Below are 19695 nucleotides of genomic sequence, written 5' to 3' on the forward strand. Positions count from 1 at the left end.
TTTCTACATCCCAGTAATTCATCACAACAGTTCAGCTGTACAGTTGTACTTGATGGGAAGTATTAAACTGCTTACATAACATAATGTGCATAATGTTCCGGAACTGTGGTGGAACTAGCTTACAAGTTCTTATATGGTTTCAAGTTCTTGACGTCTTAAAATTTGCTTTCAAATCCCCGAAGTTTTGTACTTTTTAATCATTTTACAAGAGTTCAGTTAAGGAAAATGATAAAACCTTGCCTGCAGATAAGGGAAAGCTTTGTTTGAATAGATGCACATACATTTCATGTGCAAGCAACCTATTGCAATACCTACGATGAAAAACATGAAGTCTTGTCTTCCACTTCGTATTAGAAATATTACTAACGAAGTCATAGTAAATGTCCCTCAAGGAACATAACAATTTCCTCCTTGAGATCCCATATCCTTCTCAATACCCTGCCCATGCTAACCCAGCGGACACTGCTGTGGTACCAAACATCAGAATGTTATGTTTTCACACTTAAAGACTAAGACTACTTTATTGTTCCTTATGGAAATTTGTTGTGATTACAAGGACTCTTTTCTTATATAAAAACAACACAGCTGACTATGCTTATTGGCAATATTTCAAAGCATTCAGTCAAAGACACAAACTCAGACCGGTATTTATTCAATTCTTTGAGCAACTGTGTTGAAAGTGTTGGCTTGGAACGAGATGGCAAGTGTAACAACTGATGGAGCCCGTGCTTTGACTGAGTAAAACAGTTTTTTAAAATAAATTTAAGAGCAGTATCCCAACCGAAAACTCTACCAGGGAAAGTTTGCGCAAAGCTGCATAGAATATCAAACAAATTATTGATCCAATTATCTCAGCGATCAAACTTATCAGAGCAAGGTGTCTTAACCACAGGCTGTTCCGATAATTACTTGTTCTTTAATGTATTTTATTAGCGGCCCCCGAAAAGGGAAAAGACACTATTAGTTTTGTGCGAAATGTCCGTCCGTCCCGTTTAGATCTCGTAAACTAGAAAAGATATTGAAAATCCAACATCACAATATTTTAGACCATTCAAAGTTCTGATGCAACGGCTACTTTTTTTTTTCTGAAAGCGAAAAATCTAATTTTTAAAATCAGTTATGCAAGCTGTTTTTTTTAAAGAGAAAAGGCTAATTAGTATGCATCATAATTTAGACCTAATTTAAAACGAATAGTAATCTTGTAAACTTTGTTTTCCTATACCTTGTCATTGTATCCAATGGAAATTATTATTTTTTCTTTTTGAGGATTCAGTTTTTTCAAAACAATTAGATCAATTATAAAACAGTTAGCCCAGGGGAGACGCGGTGGCTGAGCGGTAAAGCGCTTGGCTTCCGAACCGGAGGTACCGGGTTCGAATCCTGGTGAAGACTGGGATTTTCAACTTTGGAATCTTTGGGCGCCTCTGAGTCCACTCAGCTCTAATGGGTACCTGACATTAGTTGGGGAAAAGAAAGTAAAGGCGGTTGGTCGTTGTGCTGGCTACATGACACCCTCATTAACCGTAGGCCACAAAAACAGATGAACTTTACATCATCTGCCCTATAGACCACAAGTTCTGAAAGGGGAACTAGTTAGACCAGGTTCACATCTAACTTTATATTCACTTTCACCTATCCTTAGATCTGCGGGACCGTTGGGGCACAACACAAGATCTGTCAACCTTCTTTCTCCATTCTTATCTCTCATTTGTCTTTGATATAATTTCATTCGGATTTTCTTTCTGAAAATATTGATACCTGCCTGGGTGGACCACTTCGGGGGCCGATTTTGAGTTTATTTTTCCACACAAACTGTCTTTTGTAACCTTGTAAAAAACTTGTTTTAGTCACAACACAAGATCTGTCAACCTTCTTTCTCCATTCTTATCTCTCATTTGTCTTTGATATAATTTCATTTGGATGTTTTTCTGAAAATATTGAAGCCTGCTTGGGAGGACCACTTTGGGGGCCGATTTTTTGCTTTAATTTTCTTTATTTTAGGTGAGATTTTAATACTAAACCAACACTTGCCCCAGCGCAGCCAATGGGGTTTTGAATTTAAAACCCCTAGCAGGGGGTTTAGCAGTTAAATTCCCCTCTTCTTTAAAACAAAACAAAAAATAATGCAAACGACAATACACAAATTCCAAGAGCATAGCTAAGGAAGATTTTGATTTTAAAACCCCCTCCGAAATTTACGATAAAACCCCTTCTTCAATATAAAAAAAAGCAAATGACACACTCAAAAATCTTTGAGAGTAACCCCTTTCAGCAGGGTTTGAAGCGAAAAAAAAACTCTTCTATGAAATAAAAATGTAAATTACACACTCAAAATGCTATGGGCGTAGCCAAAGAGGGTTTTGAGTTTAAACCCCCCTTCATCGTGGTTTGATGCTAAAAAAATACCTCTTCAATATAAAAAAAATGTAAATTACACACTAAAATTCTTTGAGCTTAGCCAAGCCAAAGGGGAGTTTGAGTTTAAACCCCCTCCTCCAGATGGCTTTTTTTTTTTAGTTTAAAACCACTCCAGATGTTTTTGAGTTTAAAATCCCCCTACAGAGAGTTTTGAGGTTGAAAACCCCTCTTCAATATTATTCTAAAGCAAACTACACTCACCAAATTCTATGAGCTAAATGGGGTTTCGAATTTGTTAAAAGTTTTTAGTTTAAAACCCCACAACAGATTATTTTGACGATAAATAGTCCCTTTTCGATATAAAATCTAAAGCAAACTACAGTCACCTAATTCCAAGAGCGTAGCCAAGAGCGGTTACAAAATTTTTACCAGTAGCTGGACTTCATTAATAATTGCAGTGAATAGTCATCTGCCGAAATCGAAAAAGACTAAATGTGGCTCAACAAAGATGGCTAAGACAGATTTTAGGAGTCAGTTATAGAGATCGGGTCTCAATCAAGGAAATGCTATGCCAAACTGGGAGTCGACCCCTTGTTAAGGTTGTGACAGAGCGTCGCGTGAGGTTTGCGGGACATGTATTCCGACAAAATGAATTACGCATAATAAGAGATGCAATGACATTACGAGGAAATCGCAAACAGGAACATTCTAGTACAACTTCACGACACACTTTCATAGAGGTCCTCAGAGCAGATGGGAAGAGGCTTCAGACATTGCTAGTGACAGATTTTTGTGGAAACAGCTTGCCGCTCAATGAGCCGAACAGCGCGGGAGGATCTAAGTCAGTAAGAATAGCACAGGTTTTGAAATAAAACTTTTTAATAGCAGAATAATGCACTGTAGATACATCAGAATATGCATTTTTTAGGCTTTCAATACCGGAAATAGTGCTCCCCCAGACCCCATTACTGTCAGGCGCGGGGTGTCTACAACTCCAGGAAGAACCTATTCTAGTCTACCAAAAGAATGAAGAGTCAGAATGTAATAAAGATTATGTATATACATATAATATATATATACACACACACATACAAATACAGCCTTGGCTCAACTCTATTTATCTCACGGTCTTGCGCCGCCACTGTTTGATAATAACTGATATTATGTTGTTATAACACTTTAAAACTTGAAGTAGTGATTATTAGAAGACATTGAATCTACATTAACATATCCGGCTCAGAGTTCCAGCAACACGGACATTTTCCTGGTCACCAAGTACACTAGACCAGTACGCTTTGGTCGTTGAATAGCCTACATTTATTTATTTATTGTTTTTGCTGCCTACGTGTAAACCATACGTAGAACGAACTATCAGAGTTATCTTACCCCGTATGTTGACAAGCAGACGACATTTTGATAACCTCTCCCTTATTATGAGACACGTTTCAACATACCATATCGGTTTAAAATACCTAAAGCTGCCTTATAGTCACAATTTAGAGTTCTTTGAAAAACTGGTTTGTGAAAGAGTCAAGGCGCAATTTATAATACTGCTTTATATCGCAAGTTATGTAGGTGTAGGAGAGGTGGGGAGGTTAGGGTTGTCTTGTCTCTACCAGGAGAGATAGGAGCCATATACTTTATGACCTAACAATGTGATTTCACCAGACTTTAAACCATCTACATGCATTCAAAACACTAGATCTACATTGTATACAGCCTACAACACAGAAGATAGCTTAGTTACGTAGGGTAGATACAGTACTACTAATAAATCACTAGGGACTGGATCTACTTGTTGAACTACAAACAGGAATGTAGACGTTGAATTGAACTATAAAGTGGATAGATTTACTTGCCTATATTACCCGTAATACTAATAACAATAATGATATCAGTCATGATCAGTGGATTACTGGGAACTCGCAATAAGACTTTAGTCTGTACCAAGCAGTCGTACGGTTAATATCTAAACGTGTTGTGCTTTAATGGACACTTTGTATTTTAGAAACAGTATCTTTAAAATAGAATTGTTAGCTAGGACAAGACCAGGTGAGATTTTTATTTATAAAGCTATGCTAATTGATTCAAGAGATAGCTGAAGTGTTACTTCAATATCTTATCTTATCTTATATAATACAGACGTTACTTCAAAAAAAAAAAAAAAAGAAGATGATTACGTCCTACGCGTCATGCATTTAGTCATGCATATTAACCAATGACTTAAATTCTGCCAAGTCACTGGTTTTCCTGGCTAGCTCAGGCAACCCATTCCATGCTCTAATAGCACTAGGGAAGAAGGAGTATTTGTACAAATTTGTCCTAGCATATAGGACGAGGAATGTGCCTTTATCTTTGTGTCTTTCAGAGTATTTTATTAAATTTTTTTTTTATTTGAAGATTATGGTTCAGTGTTTTATGTATGATTGCTCATGGGCGTAGCCAGGATTTTTTTTCGGGAGGGGTTTTTTTTGGGGGGGGGGGGGAATACGCCCCCCCCCCCGCGAAAAAAAATTATATATATATATGTGTGTGTGTGTGTACATATTTAATCTTTATTACACTCTGACCCTTTCGGAAGACGTTTAATGTGCCCTAGAATAGATTCTTCCTGGAATTAGTGGAAAACGTGTAGACTCCCAGCCCTTGCTAGCAAGGGGGTATGGGGGAGCTAGCAGCGCTCCCCCAGCGCGGGGCGAAGCCCCGCCGCTGAGCACTATTTCTGGTATTGAAAGCCAACAAAATGCATATTCTGAGGTATCTACAGTGCATTATCTTGCTATTAAAAAAGTTTTATTTCAAAAACCTAATGTGCTATTCTTACTGACTTAGACCCTCTCGCGCCGTTCGGCGCATTTTCCGGCAAGCTGTTTCCGCTACTCTTATTTTGCGTAATTCATTTTGTCGGAGAACATGTCCCGCAAAACCTCATGCGACGCTCTGTCACAACCTTACTAAGGGTTCGAATCCCAGTTCGGCATATTATTTAAAATTCTTTGATTTAGACCCGATCTCTATGACTGACTCCTAAAATCTGTCTTAGCCATCTTTGTTGAGCCACATTTAGCGTTTTTCAATTTGGCAGAAGACTATTCACACTTTATTAATGGGGCCCAAGCCACTGGTAGAAATTTGTAACCTTTCTTGGCTACGCTCCTGGAATTACATGCCTGTATTTCGCTTTAGATTTTATATCGAAAAGGAAAGTTTTTTCGTCAAAATCATCTGTTGAGGGGTTTTAAATTAAAAATCTCTGGAGTTTTTTTGTTTTTTTTTTTAAATTCAAAACCCCTTTTAGCTACGATCATAGAATTTGGTGACTGTAGTTTGCTTTAAAATAATATTGAAGAAGGAGGTTTTCAACTCTAAATGCTCTGTAGGGGAATTTTAATCTCAAAACCATCTGGAGGGGTTTTAAACTTTAAAGAAAAAGCCATCTGGAGGATGGGGATTTAAACTCAAAACCCCCTTTGGCTACGCTCATAGCATTTTGAGTGCCTAATTTGCTTTATTTTTTTAAATATTGAAAAGGTAGTTTTCAGCTTCAAACCCCGCTGGCAGGGGGTTTAAAACTCAAAACCCTTTTGGCTACGCTCATAGATTTTATAGTGTGTAATTTGCTTTTTTTTATATTGAAGAGGGGGTTTATCGTAAATTTTGGAGGGGTTTTAAAATCAAAATCTTCTTTAACTGTGCTGTTAGAATTTGGGGATTGTTGTTTGCATTTTTTTGTTTGGTTTTATAGAAGAGGGGGATTTAACTACAAAAACCTCTGGTAGGGGGTTTTAAACTCAAAGCCCCTGGTGGGGGGTTTTAAACTCAAACCCACCTGGTAGAGGGATTTGTATCTCAAAACCCCCTGATAGGGTTTTTTTAAATCTCAAAACCCACTGGTAGGGGGTTTTAAACTCAAAACCCCCTGGTAGAGGGTTTTTAACTCAAAACCCCCTCGGCAGTGCTGTGGTAAGTGATGATTTAGTATTAAAATCTCACCTAAAATAAACAAAATGAAAGCAAAAACCAGTCACTTAATTCCGTTCCCCCCCCTGGGGGGGGGATTTCATTTCGGGGGGGTTTGAACCCCAAGAACCCCCCCCTGGCTACGCCCATGTGATTGCTACTTTACTTTACAATATATAGCGAATTATTTTCCACAGATCAATGTAATGCATAGATTGTAAGACAAATTTCCTTATGGATAATAAAGATTATTATTATTAAATCTATATATGTTATACACGTCTACTGCCTTACAACTATACCCAAATATGGGAAAGGCTTCGGAAGTCAACTTTGAGGTAAATCAGGAGCTGGCGACCCTTATGCAGTTTGCAGCACTAGGTGTTACACCCTGGCAGAGCCTGCGATGCCACTGACTCCAAACTGTATCGGTACAGCTGCGCGGAAAGGGGGGAACTGATGTATGGGCGACATCGTTCCGACCACAATTAATGCCCAGGCATTCATCGCATTTCCATGAGATGATCCATAGTCGATTCGCGACTGAAGGAGGTCATAATATTATATCATACAAGTCCGGCCCTGCTATTTTGTGACGGGTGAATACTACTTGTTCTCCCCCCCCTCTTTTTTTTCGTAGGGTAACTCTAGTCTAGAAAGAGTGATCTTTCCATTACGTGGTATTCAAACTCTTGAGCCATGAAGAGAATTATATATACAGATGGGGAAGGTTGGGAGGGGGAAGTTAAAAACAAAAAGATATTTAGTGGATGGGATTAGTGGGTGGCTCCAATGTTTACGTTTTTTTTATTCTGTTTTTATTATTCAAATATTCTAGTAACAGTGTGTCTACTTTCAGTTGAAACTGTGACACTCGACATCCAGGAATGGATAGTGGGAATTTCTTTGGTAAGTCTTAGGGAGCTTTTACATTTTTTATGAGGCCCAATGATAATTTACTGCACATTTTATTGTAATTTTGTAAGCGACATGCTCTCTATCAAAATAAACGTATTTGGTACTTCCATAACTAACCCAAGGTGTATATTATTAGTTTAATTTATGTCAATAAGTTTTATAGTTAGGAAATATAGTGAAGATAACTGTTACCTTGTACAATATTTGTCAAACTCGTTATTCTAATAAGTAATTTTTTTTAAATAATAGTAAAACATTAACACTTCATATTTCCAGGAGACAGTGAAACCCAGATCTCAGAGGGAGGAGAAGCAGACATGCATCGACATTTTATAGATTGCGATAAAAACCCAGGTCATGTTGAGTTTGTACCCATCGACGATTTCCATCTGGAAAATTTACCCGAGGGTTATCGCGACAACGATCTGCTAGTCTTCATGCGCGCCCTGGCTGGTTTAACGGTGAGGGTAGATGTAAAGGTGGCTAGCGCGCGCAGGCCTCATTTCTGGCCCGACACTGATGTTGTTTATCCTTTCAGCCACTTGAAAGAAAGGAGAGTATGGAGGACCGGAAGCGGAAGGGTTTGTGACGTGAGGAAGTTCCAGAGTGGTTTAGCTCAGAGCGGAAGTAGTCGAGAAGGAAGCTGTGCAGTCTGCAGGTGCACGAAGTGTCAGGCTTCTGACTCACCTAGCAAGCTGTGGTGGGAGTACGCAGTCTCCACCGCTACGCACGTAGTCTTCGACGACGTCGAGGCGAGTCATGTGACCTGCAGGCTTTTCTACGACAACAAAGACAGCCCAATGGTCACTCTTGACGGATTCAGCGTTGAGAATGCTAGCATTCAGAACGATAGATGTAAAATGGTCTGCACTTCCTGCGACGTCAACCTTGGGTCAAAGCTGGACCAGATGGTGGGACACTTCAAAGACGCGTGGCTGAAAGTGCGGGACAAGTTCATTAAGACCAGGGACTTTGACAAGCTGACATTGATAGTGTCACACCCTCACGGGTGCTCTAAACAGATCAGCGTGGGTCACTGGGTTGACAAGCATCGGGTCGGCAATGAGGAGGACTTAAAGAAGTTCACCTACACAACTTGTACTTGTCCAGGGAGTAGCGGCGCTCCCATCTACCTTGTTGGGTTTAGCTGGAAGGGATCCGTTTACCGCCTTGTTCATTGCGGGGCATCCAAAAGTGGACTAAACTACAGTGGTGCTGGATACATCACATAGTCCTGCAAACCAAAATCCACCGGAGTTTTATGTTCTTTGTTATGACAGTATGGAAAATGTGAACAATATATCTCTTTAAAATGAACATGGATATGTTTAGAATTAACAGCACTAGATCTTATATTTTTAAGTCAATCTTGCAATACAATTTCAAAGATTGTCCATTACTGACTAAAACTGTTTTCTGGAAATTTTATTGTTGTTGTTGTTAATTTTTCCCATATTTTTTTAAATATAAAAAAAAAATATTTTGTATGTTCTTTGTCAGACATCTTACTATTAATAGAACTAGACTGTCTAGCTTAAAATACTAATTATATTAAAATAGAAAATAATGAATTCAAAAATCAACATTTTGTCAACATTTGTACTGGAGAATTGAGAGTATAATAGTTACCATCCAATAACTTATACTTAATGTTTATGCGGAATAGTCATACATATCCAGACGTATATGTCCTTTGTGACACAGTATCTCAATCATTATAATATAATAATGACCAATGACGAACGATCCGAAGTTTTGAAAAGCTAATGAGAGTTACAATCTAATCTAGCTTGCATCGAACAATCAGTCAGGATGCCCACTCTCCCGGACTATAATTGACGTGACCTCTGTTTATCCTAATCAATGAAAAGCGCTGGGTTCCGAATCGGTTCAAATCCTGGTGAAGAATGGGATTTTTTAATTTTGGATCATTAGGGCGCCTCTGAGTCAACCTATTTCTAATGGGCACCTGACAAAAGGCGGCTAGTCGTTGTGCTGGTTACTTAACACTCTCGTTAACCGTGGGCCACAGAAACATATGACCTTTACATCATCTGCCCTCTAGACCGCAAGGTCTGAAAGGGGAACTTTACTTACAAGTATATAGGTGAATAAGTTCCAGCCGCTTTTAAAGTCACCTCCCCCCCCCCCCCCCAAGTCACACAGTCATCGAGGAGCTTAAAATATTTCCACTTAGCGGTGTCATTGAATAAAGAAAGAAACAGTATGTTAAAACTAGTTTCTATCATGATAGCTTATCTTAGACTTATCTATATTTAGGTTACTATTGACCCTGCAACAGCGTTTTGATTATCTATTGTGAATTGTTAATCAAGAAAACAATATGAAGTCTGTTGCATATGTTTGGCTTCAAGTTGCTAGTTTGTTCAATGTTAAAACTAAGACTTTATTTGTCTCATTTTTGGTCGAAACAATTGCGTCGGGGTTCATGATTATCGGAGTCACGTGAGTGGTGTGATGGTGTGCGCAAAGCTCTTAGCCAGTCTCCGAGTGAAGTCCCCCGCTGCATTGGCTGTGGTTAGGGATTGAATTAAACTTACTCAAGCAGTGAAGAGTTTCCTGCTTCGCTAAATCTGGTGTTTCCCATACTTTTGACCTATGTGTACCCCTTTTATAATTTGTCTAATGCTGAGTACCCCTACCCACACCACACTTTAATTTATTAACAGAACACTTTTTTAAAATCAGCATAGTTAATGAAGTGCAACGCGTAAGTGTACCCCACTTTGGGAAACACTGGCTTAATCTTAGGCTATCTATTCAAAGACGCAGTGGCTGCATGGTCATGTGTTATGCAATTCAGACTGCCATCACAAAGATCCAGAGTTCAAACTCTGTCCGCAGCAATTTCCTGCCGGAGATTTAGTTTAGAAGCTCACTACAGCGACTAAAATGGAGGTCTACAAGGCATGCGTTCTGAGCACGCCACACATGGCAGTGATTCTTGTACTACCTACGCAAAACAAGAGAGAAAACTGTTACATTTCTATGTGTATTTATGTTTATGTATGTTGTGTGTGTGTTTGTTTTCTTGTAGTCTCCCTTGTTCTATTGTTCAGTATGTTCACGATTTCACGGTTGACTCTGAAGTGTGTCAGTAGTGTGTATTCACTGTGTATTAGTCTCTGCTGGTTGTTCTCTCCTTGTTTCATGTTAATAAAATTGGAGTGTAACTTTAAACATCAGTATTGTTAAGTGTATTGTGATAATATAACATGGTGGCAGCTTTCTAAAAAGTTTAAAATGGAAACTGTAAGTAAAACTAACTTTAAACCAAGAATTAACCCTCCACCTCCTTTAAATGTGAAGAAAGGGTGTGAGGAATGGAAGCTCTTCAAGCAAATGTGGCTGAACTATTGCACTATAGAGAGAATAAACGATATAGATGAAGAGTATGCCAAAGCACTGTTCTTGCACACTGTCGGCCCAGAGGCATTGGCAGTATACAACAGTATCACCTTTAAACCAAAGCACAATGTTCAAGACATAATATGTGCATTTGATGACCACTTCATAGGCTTAAAAAATGAAACTTATGAAAGATATGTTTTTAACAACAGACAGCAGAAGCCACAAGAAACCGTCGAGGAATACTTACTAGCTCTACGGACACTCACTAAAACATGCAATTTATGCGACCACATGGAAGAGTCATTAATAAGAGACCGAATGGTAGTCGGCATCAGAGACACAAGGACAAAGAAAGAACTCTTACAAGAACATAATCTAACGCTCAAGACTTGTATAGAAATCTGCAAGGCAAATGAAGCTGCTGACTTGCAACTCAAGGTACTAGAGACAGGTACATCTGATGTATCACCACCTCAGGATGAAGCCGCTGACTTGCAACTCAAGGTACTAGAGACAGGTACATCTGATGTATCACCACCTCAGGATGAAGCTGCTGACTTGCAACTAAAGGTACTAGAGACAGGTACATCTGATGTATCACCACCTCAGGATGAAGCTGCTGACTTGCAACTCAAGGTACTAGAGACAGGTACATCTGATGCATCACCACCTCAGGATGAGGCGTTCGCTGTTTCGTCTCGCACAAATATTCTACAACAGAATGCTGCTCATAAACAACGCAAATGTAAATTTTGTGGACAAAATCACCCATTTAAAAAGGAACTGTGTCCTGCTTGGGGTAAAACTTGTAATATCTGTAAACAAAAAAATCATTTCGGCATTCAATGCAACCAAAAGAAACTGCAATGTGTACAGGAGGACAGTGATGATTGTTATTCATTATCTTCTAATGATGAGGCTGTGCTTGCTGTACAAGGTGGACCAAACAATAAGATCATAAAAGCTGAAATGATCATAGCTGGTGAGAAGATTGTATGTCAGATTGACTCGGGTGCCAGCGTTAATGTCATCCCTAAGAAGCTTATTAAATCTGCACAAATCTATCCCACTCAAAGCAAGCTATGTGTGTATGACGGTACCACACTCATACCTATTGGAAAGGTACAACTCTTACTACAAAATCCAAGGACCAACAAAAAATATCGTGTTGATTTCGTGGTTGTAAAAGATGACTTAACTCCCCTGTTAGGGAAGAAAACGTCAGAAAAAATGGGACTAATTACAATAAACTATCATACTTTTGAAAGTGTTGATAAGGTTGAAAGTGTTAAGCCTCTACCAAGGTTATCGACAAAAATAGTTGAACAGTTCTCTGATGTATTTGATGATCAGCAGGGTGAATTACCTGGTGTTGTACACTTAGAAGTGAATCCTGACATAACACCAGTTACATGTCCATCTGGTCGTGTACCTTTAGCTATGCAGGCTAAAGTAAAGTCTGAGTTAGAACTGCTAACAGAAAAAGGAATCATTGAGCCTGTTGATAAGCCTACTGACTGGGTCAGTCGAATGGTGATTGCAACAAAAAAATCTGGGAAACTCCGTATCTGTTTAGATCCTCGTCCTCTCAACAAGGCACTTAAAAGAGAACGTTTTCCCCTTCCAGTAATGGAAGACTTGCTTCCTAGATTATCAAACGCAAAAATGTTTTCAAAACTGGACCTTGCAAATGCCTATTGGCATGTGCATCTGGACGAAGCATCGAGTTTGCTCACAACTTTTCAGACACCCTTTGGACGTTACAAGTGGAGAAGATTACCATTTGGAACATCTGTGAGCTCAGAACTGTTTCAGAAACATTTAAATGCTGCTCTTGAAGGTCTTAAAGGTGTGATTGGTGTAGCTGATGATATTATAGTTTATGGTTCCGGAGACACATGGGAGACAGCTTCCCATGACCATGACAAGAATATTACAGCATTATTTGAGAGATGTCGCTCTGTGGGAATTAAACTGAACAAAGAAAAAGCTGAGATTAAAATGAAAGAAATTACATTTCTGGGACATCTAATTACAAGTGATGGTTTAAAGATTGATCCTGAAAAGGTAAAGGCTGTTAAAGAAATGAACAAACCAACAAACGTCGAAGAAGTTCGGCGCTTTTGTGGGTTTGTGAACTATCTTGCTAAATTCCTACCCAGACTATCTGACGTCATTGAACCAATGCGGCAGCTACTTCATACAGATATCCCTTGGTCATGGTCGAGAAAACATGACAGTGCATTCTGTGACATACAATCTATGGTGACTCAAGCTCCTGTGCTAGCATTCTACAATCCACTTAAAGAATTGACCATACAGTGTGATTCCAGTCAAAATGGCCTTGGTGCTGTCTTAATGCAGGAAAGTAAACCCATAGCTTACGCAAGTCGATCTTTGACTGATACTGAAACTAGATATGCACAGATCGAGAAAGAAATGCTAGCAATTGTATTTGCACTGGATAAGTTCCACCAATGCACATTTGGTCGACATATAACCATTGAAAGTGACCACAAACCTCTTGAAGCAATAATGGCTAAACCTCTCTCAGCTGCTCCTCGAAGATTGCAGGGAATGATGTTGCGTATACAAAACTATGACATAACTGTGATTTATAAAAAGGGAAAAGAAATGTATCTGGCCGATACACTTTCAAGAGCTCATATCAAGTCATCAGCAAACAGTCAAGGGGAGTTTGAGCTCATAAATATGGCCAGTTTCCTAGCAATTGGGGAAGAAAAACTACAGAAACTAAGGGAAGGAACCGAGAAAGATAGGACGCTTCAAAAACTTCTAATCACAATTAATCAAGGTTGGCCAGAAGGCAAGCATCTTCTACCATATCAGCTAACGCCTTATTATAATTTCAGAGACGAAATGTCAGTCCAAGAGGGGCTTATATTCAAAGGTGAAAGAGTAGTAGTGCCCAAGTCACTACGACTAGAAATGAAAAAAGAAGTTCACTCTACACACTAAGGCATTGAAGGATGTCTAAAAAGAGCTCGTGAGAGTTTATTCTGGCCAGGAATGACTGGTGACATAAAGCATTATATTTCAACTTGTGAAATATGTCAAGCTTTTCATCCCAACCAACAGAAAGAAACTTTAATGAATCATGAAGTTCCCACACACCCCTGGGAAAAGGTTGGTGTTGATCTATTCACACTTGACGGCAAAGACTATCTTGTGTGTGTGGACTACTACAGTAACTTCTGTGAAGTTGATCGCCTAGAGAACACTAGTTCAGAAACTGTCATAAGAAAACTTAAAGCCCATTTCGATAGATATGGCATCCCATCTACAGTGGTCTCTGACAATGGACCTCAGCTATCTTCGGACAGCTTCGCAAAATTCGCCAATGATTGGAGTTTCAACCATTTGACGAGCAGTCCCCACTATCCCAGATCAAATGGGAAAGCTGAATCAGCCGTGAAGACTGTAAAGACATTGTTTCTTAAAAATAAAGATCAGTTCATGGCTTTACTTAATCATAGAAGCACCCCGAATAAAACTGGTACTAGCCCATCACAGGCATTCTTCAACAGAAGAATCAGAACCTTGCTGCCTATAGCTAAAAGCCTGTTGAAACCTCAAGTTCTGGATCCTCAGAAACATAGAAAAGCGCTGAAAGAAAACCAGAGGAGATCAGCGATTTACTACAACTCCCACGCTAAAGATTTACCTCCCCTTGCTAAGGGTGAAGAGGTGAGACTAAAGTCAAGGTCGCGTGGCCACGAGCGTTGGCAAAAGGGAGTTATAACTCGTCAGTTACAACAACGATAGTATGAAGTTGAATCAGGCGGAGGAGTTTATCGCCGAAATAGACTTCACTTACGAAGAATCCCACTGACTGCTGAAACGAATGCGCCTACACCAACAGGTACGACCGAGCCTGACAATCCTGCACCTGTGGATGCACCCAGCACAGATGAAAGTACTGCTCAGAGACCTGAGAGCCATATAGAAGACGGGTCTCATAGGTCGACAACCTATACAACTAGGTCAGGCCAAGTGGTCAAATCCACAAGAACTAGTGACTATGTATATAACTAACCTCAAACACCGGAGGATGTTACATTTATATGTGTATTTATGTTTATGTATGTTGTGTGTGTGTTTGTTTTCTTGTAGTCTCCCTTGTTCTATTGTTCAGTATGTTCACGATTTCACGGTTGACTCTGAAGTGTGTCAGTAGTGTGTATTCACTGTGTATTAGTCTCTGCTGATTGTTCTCTCCTTGTTTCATGTTAATAAAATTGGAGTGTAACTTTAAACATCAGTATTGTTAAGTGTATTGTGATAATATAACAAAAACTAAACTCTTTCCACTTGCGCTGCCTCCAAAAAGAGAGTGTTCAATACTGAGATCCTTGTGCGAACAGGTCTTCCCAGCATCTTTACAGTCCTCAGACAACGCCGCCTGCGCTGGCTCGGACATGTTCGCCGGATGGAGGACAATCGGATCCAGAAAGTCATTCTTTACGAGCAACTCGCGTCTGGCTCAAGAAAAATTGGTCGCCCTCACCTCCGTTACATGGATGTAATAAAATAGGACCTCAAAACAGTGAACATTGATGCCGATCATAGGGAAGATATATCCCTAGACTGGCCTAGACCGTAATACGTGGAGAGAAATGGTGACCAACAAAGCAGTGAATAAACATAGGCCTCAACTCTAGAAGAAAAGCGTGCCATACGAAAAAATGGCTGGCTCCTCTACCATCAAAGCGAAAGTCACCTTAACCTGCAATATATGTTGACTCACCAAAATAGGGCTCTACAGTCACCTGAAAAAAAGTGTTTCACGAGATGAACCATAGTCGTTCTACGACTGAAGGAGGCCAACACAGTATAGGGCGTCATAAGCTTGATTACTGAAGGAACGTTTGAAACTTGTGAAACAAAACTGATACGTTAGACCAAATGAAGTACGTGAGGATGAGAGACAGACAAAACAGATACGTCAGACCAAATGAAGTACGTGAGGCTAAGAGACAGACAAAACAGATACGTTAGACCAAATGAGTACGTGAGGCTGAGAGACAGACAAAACAGATACGTTAGACCAAATGAGTACGTGAGGCTGAGAGACAGACAAAACAGATACGTTAGACAAATGAAGTACGTGAGGCTGAGAGACAGACAAAACAGATAAATTAGATCAAAATGAAATAAATACGTGATGCTGGGAGACAGACAAAACAGATAAGTTAGACCAAATGAAGTAAATACGTGATGCTGGGAGACAGACAAAACAGATACGTAGACCAAATGAAGTAAATACGTGATGCTGGGAGACAGACAAAACAGATAAGTTAGACCAAATGAAATAAATACGTGATGCTGGGAAACAGACAAAACAGATAAATTAGATCAAAATGAAATAAATACGTGATGCTGGGAGACAGACAAAACAGATACGTTAGACCAAATGAAATAAATACGTGATGCTGGGAAACAGACAAATTAGATCAAAATGAAATAAATACGTGATGCTGGGAGACAGACAAAACAGATAAGTTAGACCAAATGAAGTACGTTAGCCTGGGAGACAGACAAAACAGATAAGTTAGACCAAATGAAGTAAATACGTGATGCTGGGAGACAGACAAAACAGATACGTCAGACCTTAGACTTAGGTCCTCCCGCGCCGTTCGGCGCATTGGGCGTCAAGCTGTCTCCATAAAGATCTGTCACTGGCAATGTCTGAAGCCTCCTCCCACCTAGTGTCTACTGTTCTGAGGTCCTCCATGAAGGTGTGTCGCCAAGTAATACGAGGACGTCCCTGTTTGCGCTTTCCTCGTTTTGGCTTCCATGTTATCGCAACTCTTGGTATGCGTAATTCATTTTAACGTAGAACGTGTCCCGCAAACCTCATGCGACGCTCAGTCACAACCTCACTAAGTGTTCGACTCCCAGTTCGGCATAGGATTTCCTTGTTTGAGACCCGATCTGTGTAACTGACTCCCAAAATCCGTCTCAGCCATCTCTGTTGAGCCACATTTAGTCTTTTCTCAATTTTGACATGACTTCCACGTCTCACATGCATATGTAGCAGTTGGAATGACGATTGTGTTGAAAAGGTGTATTTTTGTCTCGAGTCCAATGGCTTGGCTAGTCCAAATAGGCTGCAGCCTTTGGAAAATGCTCCCTGCCTTTCCTATTCGGCACGCTACATCATGGTAAGCATCTCCATCATTTGTTATGATGCTGCCAAGGTACGTGAACTTGTCCAGCTCTTCAAGCTTTGACTCGCCAAGTCTGACGGGGACACCCTTTGCCTTATATCCCACTCGCAAAATTTTAGTCTTATCCAAGTTTATGTGGAGGCCAATTTTGGGTGCCTCTCTGTCTAGGCTCTCCGTCATTTCTTGAATGCATTTATTTGTAGCCCCGAGTAGTGCAACATCATCAGCAAAGTCCAAGTCCGTCAATCGGAGTTGTTCATGCCATGAAATACCAACGGCAGTCTGGTTCATTGCTCTCCTCATTATGTAGTCGATGGCTAGGAGGAAAAGGAAGGGAGATAAGATGCACCCCTGTCTTACACCTGTATCGATTGTAAAAAAACTCTGTTGTTCCCTCTTCTGTTTTAATGCAGCAACTAGACTGACTGTAAAGGTGTCGTAGGATCTGGACGAATTTTTCTGGGATACCGTATTCTCTAACTATTTTCCATAGTGATTCTCGGTGGACACTATCAAACGCTTTTTTGAAGTCCACGAAACTGATCGTTAGCCGTTGTTGGTACTCAAGACATTGTTCTATGATATTTCGTAGAACGAAAATCTGCTCTGTACATGATCTGCCTCTTCGGAAACCTGCTTGTTCTTCTCTGAGCCTTTCATCTACAGACTGTTGAAGCCGTCTCAACAAAACAGTGCTGAAAACTTTGCCCGGGACAGAGAGGAGAGTAATGCCCCTCCAGTTGTTGCAGTCTGCCAAGTTGCCCTTTTTTGGAAGCTTTACAATTACTCCCTTTTGCCAGTCCTCTGGGACTTTTGAAGTTCGCCAACAGAGATTTAAGAGATCAGTCATTCTATTAACAATGCACTGTCCCCCATATTTTAGCATTTCTGCTGATATCATGTCTAGCCCTGGTGCTTTGTTATTCTTTAACACTGCAATGGCCGTGGTAACCTCCTCAGCAATTATTGGGTCTGTCTTGACCTTGAAATCATTGTCTGGAGAGGGGTCCTTGAATATGTAAGTTAGGTCTGGCGACAGTTGGTTAAGGGTCTCTTTAAAGTGCTCTACCCATCTTGCATCCTGTTCTTCTTTCGTTAACAAAGTTTTGCCTTGCTTGTCTTTTATCGGTACCCCATGTCCACTCTTTGCTTCAGTGAGATCTCGGACAATACGATGGAGGGTTTTTGTGTCATTTCTGCTTGCAGCTGCTTGTGCCTCATGTCCCTTCTGCTCAATCCAGTCCCGTTTATCTCGCCGACAGCTTCTCTTTACTTTTAGATCTGCTTCCCTATAGGCTTCTTCCGCTAGGCTGCGATCCTGTGTTTCATTTTTCGGATCTCGTCTACGTTTGGCCTCTTTCCTCTCATCGATCAATTTCCATGTTCTGTCTTGTATCCACCGTTCCTTGTATGAACCTCGCCTCCTTCCGATAACTTCTTCCGCGCACCCAATAGTGGTATCTTTGAAGTTGGCCCACTCTTCTTCAAGCGTCAATATATCTGCAAGAGCCTCAAAGCGGTTCGTTAGTTTCAATTGGAACTGTGCTGCAGTATTGCCGTCTTTAAGCTTCTCTACATTAAATGGGCGGGGTCGTGTGGCTCGTTTTGGTTGGCGTTTCAATCGGAGCTTACATTTGCCACTGACAAGGTAGTGGTCTGAGCCGATATCCGCTCCTCTGCGGGTCCGCACGTCTAACAGAGTTGACCTCCATCGTTTGGAGATGCAAATGTAATCTATCTCGTTGAAGGTTTCTCCATTCGGTTTTTTTGTGTATTTGTTTGTGCTTAAAATATGTGTTTCCAATTGAAAGGCTGTTGGATGCGCAGAGAGAAATCAAGCGCTCGCCATTATCACTGATGTTTTCTGCAGAGCCATATGGTCCCATTACATATTCAAAGCCAGTTCGGTTGGGATTGATTTTGGCGTTAAAGTCTCCCATCAGTAGAATTAGGTCGTGAGTAGGTGTTTCATCAAGAGTGGTTTGTATTTGATTATAGAAATTATCTTTGATGGTATCTTCTGCATCCTCTGTAGGGGCATATGCTTGGATGGTAGTGACTTTGATTTGCTTTGTTTGGAGTCGAGCTGTAATGATGCGGTCACTGACCGGCTTCCAAGCAATTAGCGCTGAAGCTGCTATTTTAGACATGATGATTCCTACATTATTGTCTTGCCATCATTGATTATTTGTCCACTTGATGTCCACCTCATCTCGCAGATCCCAAGGATGTCCAGCCGGTGAGAGTCAAACTCTCTTAAAAGTTGGGCCAGTTTACCGCATTGATTCAGGGTCGGTTTAGTTGCGTTGAAAGGCTTGCCATGTATCGGGTATTGGACTTCCAGTTGGCTTTGATCCAACACCGTCATCAGGGTTTGGCCGCCCTCGCCGCATGTATAGTATTCTGTAGCAATAGTGGTTTTACAGGGTGGGGTCGCTAGCCCCACGCCAAACCCTCCTCCTTTTTCACCCGGGCTTGGGACCGGCAGATGGCGTCAGACCAAATGAAGTAAATACGTGATGCTGGGAGACAGACAAAACAGATAAATTAGACCAAAATGAAGTAAATACGTGATGCTGAGAGACAGACAAAACAGATAAATTAGACCAAAATGAAGTAAATACGTGATGCTGGGAGACAAACAAAACAGATAAGTTAGACCAAATGAAGTACACGAGCCTGAGAGACAGACAAAACAGATAAGTTATACCAAATGAAGTACGTTAGCCTGGGAGACAGACAAAACAGATAAGTTAGACCAAATGAAGTACGTTAGCCTGGGAGACAGACAAAACAGATAAGTTATACCAAATGAAGTATGTAAGCCTGGGAGTCAGACAAAACAGATACGTTAGACCAAATGAAGTACGTTAGCCTGGGAGACAGACAAAACAGA

General features: G+C 40.4%; 2 protein-coding genes across 2 annotated transcripts; both read left to right on the forward strand.

Annotated features, from left to right (window-relative positions):
• The first annotated feature begins 3990 nt into the window (after nucleotides 1-3990).
• LOC106069796 (uncharacterized) lies at nucleotides 3991-8722 on the forward strand. The gene is made up of 3 exons (XM_013229538.2): nucleotides 3991-4410; nucleotides 7178-7227; nucleotides 7513-8722. Exons 2-3 carry the CDS (start codon nucleotides 7206-7208, stop codon nucleotides 8466-8468), a joined length of 978 nt encoding a protein of 325 aa, XP_013084992.2. The 5' UTR covers nucleotides 3991-4410; nucleotides 7178-7205; the 3' UTR covers nucleotides 8469-8722.
• Nucleotides 8723-13638: 4916 nt separating this feature from the next.
• LOC129928190 (uncharacterized protein K02A2.6-like) lies at nucleotides 13639-14394 on the forward strand. The gene has a single exon (XM_056041257.1). It carries the CDS (start codon nucleotides 13639-13641, stop codon nucleotides 14392-14394), a length of 756 nt encoding a protein of 251 aa, XP_055897232.1.
• Nucleotides 14395-19695: the final 5301 nt, after the last annotated feature.

Source organism: Biomphalaria glabrata, chromosome 9 (assembly GCF_947242115.1).
Source record: "Biomphalaria glabrata chromosome 9, xgBioGlab47.1, whole genome shotgun sequence".
Taxonomy (NCBI): Eukaryota; Metazoa; Mollusca; class Gastropoda; family Planorbidae; genus Biomphalaria; species Biomphalaria glabrata.